General features: G+C 35.9%; 1 protein-coding gene across 2 annotated transcripts; it reads left to right on the forward strand.

The window, feature by feature from the left end:
* Positions 1–389: 389 nt before the first annotated feature.
* On the forward strand, positions 390–7586 carry LOC142638801 (formin-like protein 3). 2 transcript variants are annotated; one of them, XM_075812865.1, is made up of 7 exons: positions 390–1078; positions 2767–3478; positions 3578–4100; positions 4197–4399; positions 5535–5770; positions 6013–6877; positions 7315–7586. In XM_075812865.1, the coding sequence occupies exons 1-6, from the start codon at positions 932–934 to the stop codon at positions 6859–6861; spliced, it is 2670 nt and encodes an 889-aa protein (XP_075668980.1). In that variant the 5' UTR covers positions 390–931; the 3' UTR covers positions 6862–6877; positions 7315–7586. The 2 variants fall into 2 exon arrangements, with proteins under 2 accessions (XP_075668980.1, XP_075668981.1); XM_075812866.1 differs by lacking the exon at positions 7315–7586 and adding an exon at positions 7165–7282.
* Positions 7587–9339: the final 1753 nt, after the last annotated feature.

Raw genomic sequence — 9339 nt, forward strand, 5'->3', positions numbered from 1 at the left:
CTTTAGCCTATCTTTTTATATATATAATTATATATATATATATATATATATATTATAATATAATATGATAACTTTAAAAGAAAAATGATTAGAAGTCATAATTTCAGTTAAAAAAAAATTGTATACACAACTTTGTTTGTCGATAATTATAAGTGTAACATGCTCTAGTAGACATTGATCATTGTAAACAGGTAAATTAGTCTTAAGAGATTAGATTTATTTTGAAGGGAAAAAAAAAAAAAAACACGAAGGCACACAAAATATGGGAAAAACTAAAAAGAGAGAGAGAGAGAGAGAGGGAAAGATAGCAAAAATTAATTTTGAGAAGGAGAGATAATAAATATTTCATGGGTGTCCCACATTGTTCTCTTCACGTCTTTTTGAGTCTCTACGCGTCATTCTCTTTCTCTCTCTCTCTCTCTCTCTCTCTTCTTCTCTCCTAAAAAAATCAAATCTTTCGCATGAACAAAAATCCCAACAGAAAATTCTTCCATTGAAATACATTCAAAAACTATTTTTGGAAAAAATAAAAAAGAACAAAAAAATTTGATCCGTACCACCCAAAACTTCGGATTCAAACAAAGTTTTCAGCTTCTGGGTTGGCTTAGAGCTTTGCATGATTTGGTTTTTTTTTATTCTTTTACGTTGGTGGCATTGGTTCTTGCAAAGATATTGCCTTAACATGATCACTTTTGAGCATTATATCAATGTTTGATACATATGTTTGGTGTACATGTATCATGGTCACGTTCGAATTCCAATTCATAATGTTGAATTATACGTAGCAGCATTGGAAGCTAGAGGCTTTTTGAGAAGGAGAGATTATAAATATTTGTTTTGTTTGGTTTGGTTGGAGTGGTTTTGAAGGATTTTCATTCAAATTCCGATGAAATGAGAAGGAAAATATGCGGTTTGAGTGATTTGGGAAGACATGGAATTGAGAAGGGCTGGTTATGCGGTTGTCTTCATGAGTTTGCTTTGCACATTGGCGATAGGGGGATCAGACGCGAAGAGGAGGACCATGGACACATTTTTTAGCAATAGAGATTCCTTGAAAACGCATGAACAGGATGAAATGGTATGAAAACTCATGCATTAATGTTTTTTTTTTTGTTTTTTTTTTTGCAGTGTTTGAATTATTAGTAGCAATTATGGTTTTTCAGATTTAAACCCATTTTGCAGTTCTGGTATTAGGATGGTAGTTTGCAATTGGTTGCCTTATGACTCTGCTTCGGTTTGTGGGAATTGTCAAAGAAGTAATAATGCCAGTTTCCTGAGTTTTATGGTTTCTGAAATGAAGAGAATTTGACTATAATGCTTGTTGATTCTTGATGATCACTTTCTTTAGAATATTAGTTGAGTCTGTAAATATTAAGTTTGTGATATTATTGGATCAAATTGGGTCTAAATTAAATCAAAGGTGGCAAAAAGTTCAAGAGAAAAGATTTAATTAAATTCAATTTAGCAAAAGGCCCTGTCAATTCTGGCCTTCCATCCTATGACAACTTTGGAGAACTCTAATCCAACCTTTTGAATTCTCAATAGTGAAAGAGGGATTTAGATAAATATCCTTTATTAGTATAGTATTTGAGCTTTCAAAAATATTTCCAGCTTGATGACTAAGAAATGATGTCACAAAAAGGAAAAAAAAAAAAAATCATCTGTCCCAATGGGATACTGTAGTTTGTAGTTAGTAAAGTATAAAGTGGAAAACTCCTAATGTGACAATGTATTTTTGTTCATCACAAAGATATTCTTTGGCAATGGTAGAAAGGAAGACAGGTTTTCTAAGATTAGGCCTTCACAAATGTCTTGCTTTCTGTCTCATTTTTCATAATTTTGAATGGTTATACTATTTAGTCAAATGAGCAGATGAGAGAGCAATGAGGGTATGTCTGTGAATGGTACATTCTTGCTCCTTCAAATGAAACTATGCAACTTTTTGCACCTTGTTTTTTGCCATTATTTTCTGCTGAAGGCAACAAACACTCTTTCATATTTGGAAGATTAGCTAGCTGGGTAATGAAGCATTCAAGGTTCAAGCACCAATTGTGTTCTACTCTTGGTTGCTACTAACAGTTAATTTGTCTCTTCCTTCTACATGTGAGTATGTGACATTGGAAGCAAATGTTATGGTGACCAAAACTAAAAATATTTTTAGATATTCTGCTTGCAAATACCTGGGAAAATCAATTTGCAAGTAACAGCACATTGGAGCTTCAAATGTTTTTGGCATTTAGGCTGTGTTTATAGGTTGACCCTACAGGAAGTTCAAGGACCTGCTCTTTGCTAGCCGCTTTACTTGTTCTGGTGTTTTAAAAAAGCAGATTAGTGTATGAAACAGGTTCAATCTCATCTAAGCACTTATGGTAGTTGAGATACAGCAATAGAGAATAGATGCCAATCCAAAAGACTGAATACTAGATCTAGAATGGCAGATCTATAGTAACTACTGTTTTCAAACTGATTTATCTATGTAGATAGATGATTTTACTTTCCATAATCTTTACACAAGTGCGTTCTTGTTAATGTACGTGTATGTACTAGAAAACCTCACTTGTTGCATCGTCTTTTCTTGGATAGCATCCTTGATACAAGTAAGGGTTCTGGTGATTCGAGGTATGCCTATGTGCAGAAATAGCAACAGCAATTAAGCGAAGTAGTGGAAATTTTATAGTTCTCACACTGAACTCGTAGAAAATAGTAATTTTTTAGAATTAGGTTTGAATGATTTACAGAGATTTTGATGCAAGATTCTGACTACAGGTGGAGCAGGTATGGGTCCATTGCAGGAAAGAATTGATAGACAGGAAGGATCTTCTTGAAGATTTTGGCTTGAACATCCTACAGGAAGCAATCAGGAATACAAAATCAAGATTGCTGCCAAAAAGAAAATTAGACAAAGCCATAAGGGTTCTACCTCCCCATATCAGACAACTAGTTTTGGATTGCTTAAGAGGAAAAAGTTTTCTGTTTCATCCGGATGAAGATAGCTTCAAGAATAGGTTCATCAAGTGTGCTGAGTTGCTTTTCAGTTTGCCAAATGCCCCCAGAAGACATCTGGTTAGTCAGTCACCTGGACAGATAGCAACAAACCCAGCTCCAGCTCCTAGCACAACAGAAGCAGAATCACCTAATTATGGTCCAGCACCTTCCAGTTCTTCATCTCCAAATCCAAACCCCCCTATTCAGGCCCCTGAAGCGCCAGCTCCTTCACTTGATGTGATCAGCTCACCTCCTCCACGTCCTAAACATTTGCCACCACTTCGCTCTGCTGTTCCACAAAATTCACCAAAAAAGGACAATAGCTATCAGATGAAAAAAATTGTGGTTGCTGTTGCAACTGCAGTAGGAGCCCTTGCCCTTCTTGCACTGCTCCTCATTTGCTGTCTTAAGGGTGGAAGCAACAAAATTGGACCTAAAGAGGGACAAAGAGATGAGAGGCCACTTCTCAACTTAAGTATGAGTGATTTCTCAGGTGGTATTCTTTTGTCAGTTTTTATTTATCATTGACTCATTATTATCTTCCATTATAGTAGTGCATTTTCTGATGATGTGTATAAGTTTAACCTTTCAGGTTCTTCTCAAAAGTCTGTCAGTATAGGAAATTCAAGTAACAAAGATTTCAGTATTAATAGTGGAGTGAATCCTTCTTTCCTTACCAACATGTCCATGAAGCATGGAACCAATGATTCCTCACTGGCTGGGGAATTATCATCAGAAGGTACAGGGCCAGTTCCATTTCTTTATTTAAAGCCTCCTCCTGGAAGATCAGTTACTATGTCTCTTGCTCCACCAAGTCCACCACCACCACCACCTCCTCCTCCTCCTCCTCCTATTGCTCCTCCTGCTCCTAAACCCCCACCACCACCTAAAGTTGCTCGCCCTCCACCTGCTCCACCAAAAGGAATGCCTGGGAAACATCAACCTTCACCTTTTGGACTAAATCATCGAGGAAGTAATGATTCTAGCGAGGGAGGTGATCTTGATGGTGAATCTGGAGCCCCAAAAACCAAGTTAAAGCCATTCTTCTGGGATAAGGTTCTTGCCAACCCTGATCAATCAATGGTTTGGCATGAGATCAATTCTGGATCATTTCAGTAAGGATATACCTCTATCTATATAACTTCAAATTCCATGAATAAGCAAAAGTCAAATCAGTCGTTTTAACCTCTGAATTCATTACAATTTTTCAGGTTCAATGAGGAGATGATAGAGTCTCTATTTGGTTACAGCAACATGGATAAAAATAAAATTGACCGCAAGAGAGAGTTAGCGTCCCTTGATCCATCAATCCAGTATGTTCAGATTATTGATGCTAAGAAGGCACAAAATTTATCAATTCTTCTACGAGCCCTGAATGTGACAACAGAAGAAGTCATTGACGCTCTTCAAGAAGGTCTCTCTCCCTCCCTCTCTCTTTCTCTTGAAGTTCCTTAGAGTAGGGGAAAAATACATTAAGAAACTTCTTCAACTATCAAATATCAATTGAGTACAGTTCAATTATATGGTGTGCTCTTTATTCCATACACCTGGAGAGTTTTTCCTTAATATCCACTCTTAAATTCCAAATCAATCTTTTTGTATTCAAACCTTTTCATTATATGTTATGTGCTTCAGCTTTCTGACTTCATCAGTGAAGAGCTTCCCCATAATTGGACCCACAAGAAACTGCTGTGTTTAAGGAAATAATTGATGCTGCTTGGTAATAAAATGTGTGCTTGAGAAGCAAAGAAATAATTATGTCATGTTGGATTTACATCTGAAATTTCAAGATTTGTAACGATAGAAAAAAAAGAGTCTTGAATCTTCATCTAACTTTAGATTTGAACCAATTGAGATGAGTGTTATCTGGTGGACCAGTTAGGAACTCCAGAAGTTGATATAGAATTGCTAGCTTGATGAGTTTGAATTTTCTCTATAGCTAATTATTAATAACCCTATATCATATTTATAACATCACCACTTTTTCGTAATTTGTTAATAATTCTTGTTAGCTTGCAGTGTGAAGAAATAATTCATAATGAACAGTGTATAATAATATTAGCTTTGGGTTGTGGACCAAAGCTATGCATGTTCAGGTCTATAGAAGGTTCTGTGCCATAAAGCATTGATTGTTATTATTCTGCCAGATGAAAGGAGCAAGTTTTGTAAGAAAGCATTTGTGGATAATTCAAGTATTTTATTTTTTTGCTGACATCAACTGGGGTGAGGGGGATTCAGACGAAGTTCTCCTTCATGGGTGATTCAAGCATGTTGTCTGCTGGCCATTCATCCTCATTACTATGCCTGTGTAATGACAAGTGAGCATAAAATGTTAAAGAAAATAAGGATGAACAGCCTGTACATAATTAAAACTCGTGTAAATCTACCCCAAAGAAGCTATTAATTATTTGTTTTACTTGCTATTCTGTATGCTCTTCTATATGACAGTTAATGCCTTGTTTCATATCCACCTAGCCAAAGTTGTTTAGTAAATGCTTAACTGTTGAGTTTGAAGTCATCAAAAACTTATTAGTATTTAATTGAATCAGGTAATGAGCTTCCTGTTGAGCTTCTTCAAACTTTGTTGAAGATGGCACCGTCAACAGAAGAGGAACTGAAGCTCAGGCTATATAGTGGTGATATTTCTCGACTTGGCCCTGCAGAGCAATTCCTCAAAATCTTGGTTGACATCCCATTTGCATTTAAACGACTAGAGTCACTTCTATTCATGAGTTCCCTTCGGGAGGAGGTCTCTAACATTAAAGAATCCTTGGCAACTCTAGAGGTGAGACACTAGCGATAGGAATTGTGTCTCACACTTAATTTTATATTGCTATATTTCTGATATAATATTTCCTATTTAGTATACATACATAGGTACAGGATTGGGGACTATGGCATTCTCTTAGTTAAAATATGCTAAAAAGGTTATGTGGAATGTTGCTTTAACGTGCCAAATCTTCTATTGCCTTAGAAAACAGTATAAGATGTTCATAATTATATAACCATGCTCATCTTAAATGGCAGGTTGCTTGTAACAAACTAAGAAATAGCAGGCTATTCCTAAAACTCTTAGAAGCGGTTCTCAAAACTGGAAACCGCATGAATGATGGTACCTACAGAGGTGGTGCACAAGCATTTAAGCTTGACACTCTCTTGAAACTGTCTGATGTAAAAGGAACGGATGGCAAGACCACGCTACTGCACTTCGTTGTTCAGGAGATTATCCGTTCTGAAGGCATACGAGCTGTTCGTACAGCCAGAGAAAGCCAGAGCCTATCCAGCTTGAAGACAGATGATTTTGCTGACGATTTCACTGAAGAATCAGAAGAGCACTATCGCAGGCTTGGTCTTCTGGTAGTTTCAGGTTTAAGCAATGAACTGGAAGATGTTAAAAAGGCAGCATTCATAGATGCTGATCTTTTAACATCTACGGTATCAAAACTCAGCCAATCATTGATAAAAAATAAAAGGTTCTTAAATGCTGAGATGAAGAGTCTGGATGAAGACAGCGAATTCAATCATGTGCTAGCCAATTTTGTGGAAGTTGTGGAAGCTGATATTTCAGGGCTTTTGGAGGAAGAAAAGAAAATAATGGCTCTGGTGAAAAGTACTGCAGATTACTTCCATGGGAATGCAGGAAAGGATGAAGGCCTGCGCTTGTTTGCAATAGTACGTGATTTCTTGAGAATGTTAGATAAGGCATGTAAAGAAGTTAGAGATGCCGGACTGAAGAGAGTGAGGATTACCAAGAAAGAGGCTCCATCAGTGTCATCTCAGCAGTCTACAGAGATACGTCAGCGGCTATTTCCTGCAATAATGGAGCGGAGAATGGACAACAACTCTAGTTCAGATGATGACAATCTATCTCCATAGCTTTCATTTCAAATAGGTACATAACAATTTTTAATTGGAACAAGCTTTCTTCTACCATATTGCATATGCTTGGTGTGCTGCATGCAAGTAACTTCAAGTTGTGATTATTGTAAAAAAAAAAAAAAAAAGTATAGCATACATGTTAAAATCCTCAAAAAGATTTTGCATCACTGTCGGAGTCAATGGCCAAAACTAGGCGGCAAGGATTTCTTAATCCCCTTCCCACAGCCTGTAGGTTGATTGTGTTGAACTTTCTTCGTTGTTTTGTTAAAATTTTCCTGACACATCAATCTAATAACGCAGAAGTTTTCAAGATAGAAATATGGCTGGAAGTTTATCTCAAACAACTCCATATGTACAAACTGTAAATTTTGTTGAAGATTAAGAGCTTCCCCATAATTCATATGACTATGCTTACAAATTTTTTTTCTCTGTCTTGGGCATTTATTCAAGTTGCTTGGAATTCTCGGAGGCAAGATGAGCAGATCATCATGGTTAGAAGAACTAGCCCACATCAAAATTCCATCCAACAACAGAATATGAAACTTGAATTTCATTCATGTATTTCAGTAAATGATTATTTGTCAGCTGATGAAAGTTTGATTTTTGAAAATAGGATTGGCTGAGAACGGATTGACTTGTATCATCTACATTTCTATTGACAGCAAAAAGATTTTGGTTGTACAGAAGAAAGTATATAAATATCCATTATTGTTGCCATCTTATACGTTTACACTTGTGAACCATATATTAGTCCATAGTCTATTATGATTTTATCTTCCATACACCCCAACTTGTTTAAAGAAGGGGAAAAATGCCGGGAGTAATATATTTTCTTGGTCAATATGTAATCTGTTGAAAGTCTTCATTATAATTGTGTTGTTACTACTTTGAGGAATTACATTGCATATGGTTGACATACACCTTCCCCTCAATTCCTCAATCTCACAGCATACTGACCAATTAAACAAGCCAACTAAAGGCCCAAGCCATTTAGGCCTAGCCCAAAGGCCAAAATTGGCATACTCTCTCTACAAAAAAACCCCACCCCCATTATAAAAAAAGATCCAAATATATATGTATAGACACACACACCAAGTTGAGATAAAATCCAATTAAATTCTAAATTAGAATTTAATTTTGTGCCACGGTGTTTTATATAATTTTTAAAGTTTTGTGTCAAGTGAATTATTAGATGCAAAATTCAAAGTCTAAATTCAATTAAAATTCAATTTTGTACCATGTATCTATCTAGTTTTTTAATTTTTGTGACAAGTAAATTATTGGGTTCAAAAACTAAATCATATATATATATATAGTTGTGATTGTTTTTAAATATATTCGTGCATATGCATGAGATTACACACTAGTTTTAAGATAATAAGTGGATTTATTAAAAAAAAATTGTGCATTATTTTCTCACTGCCAAAGGGAATCCAAAATATTAGATCATTAGAAATTCAACACAATTGAAAGCCTAAATTGTTTGGAAAAAAAAGTTGTAAATGTGCCATATTGTCGATGATGATCAATTTTTCATATTGGCTTGTGGTTTTAATTTTTACAAATCAATGTTGGGACCATTAAATAGGGAAATTAGCCGAAAACTTCTCTTGGGTTCTTTAAAATGTGATGAAACCAACGGAGTCAAGCCCAAATTTCCAATGCGTCACAAAGAGCGAAATCAAGTGCTAAACAAGGGACGGAAGAATACGGGGAAAATGTGCACAATATCCTATGTTTGAAACTGTTTTTCACATATAGTAGGAATGAAAAGTTGAGAGAGGTGGAGAAGAGAGAGGGAAGACTCTTCTATGCCACTATTTTCATCCCAAGATCTCCAAAAATATTGCTACTTCTTACTTGTTAAATGGACTTTTATTTTGAAACTAGATTTTCAATGTTTAATCCAAGTTTAGTCCTGTTAGATCTAATGGAGTGCTTTTAGCAAGTTTGGGGGCATCCTTAAGGACTGATCTATGGACAATGAATGAGGTCAGGGACCTCAATTGTGTTAAACTAGTGGTAAGGTTCAAATTTGCCTGTGTCTAGGTAAAGGAGTGGGCTGCTTTAGTCATGAATAAAGAAATTAATTGACGTAAGCTAATTAGCTGCATATTCCTAGCTAATTCACCCTCGATGGAAGTTGCTCTATGTGGCAGAATGCATCAAAAGTCAGCTAACAAATTAGAGTGCTCTAGGGACCTAAAATGGCTATCTGAAACTTCAGTAATACATAACAAGAGCTACAAATCTCCTTCATATACCTTTGGTATTGGAAGTGGGCCCCAGCCCACTTAGCAAGACCCACTTTTTGGGCTTATGAAAGGGGTTCAAACAAGTTTATTCCTTACCTTCAAATGACACTCCCTTAAATCATCCTAAAGTCATATGGATTTAGATTATGCAAAGAAAATAAAATGAAATAAAATACCGGAATTGGGCCCAAGAAGAAGTCAAGCGTGACTTGTATCAGGT

The sequence above is a fragment of the Castanea sativa genome, chromosome 6 (assembly GCF_040712315.1).
Source record: "Castanea sativa cultivar Marrone di Chiusa Pesio chromosome 6, ASM4071231v1".
Classification (NCBI taxonomy): Eukaryota; Viridiplantae; Streptophyta; class Magnoliopsida; order Fagales; family Fagaceae; genus Castanea; species Castanea sativa.

Excerpts from the sequence above, each read along its gene's own strand:
- LOC142638801 (XM_075812865.1), top strand. The coding sequence starts at position 932 with ATGGAATTGAGAAGGGCTGGTTATGCGGTTGTCTTCATGAGTTTGCTT. Across the intron at positions 1,079-2,766 it reads CGCATGAACAGGATGAAATG|GTGGAGCAGGTATGGGTCCA; the intron begins GTATGAAAACTC and ends TTCTGACTACAG. Across the intron at positions 5,771-6,012 it reads AATCCTTGGCAACTCTAGAG|GTTGCTTGTAACAAACTAAG; the intron begins GTGAGACACTAG and ends CTTAAATGGCAG.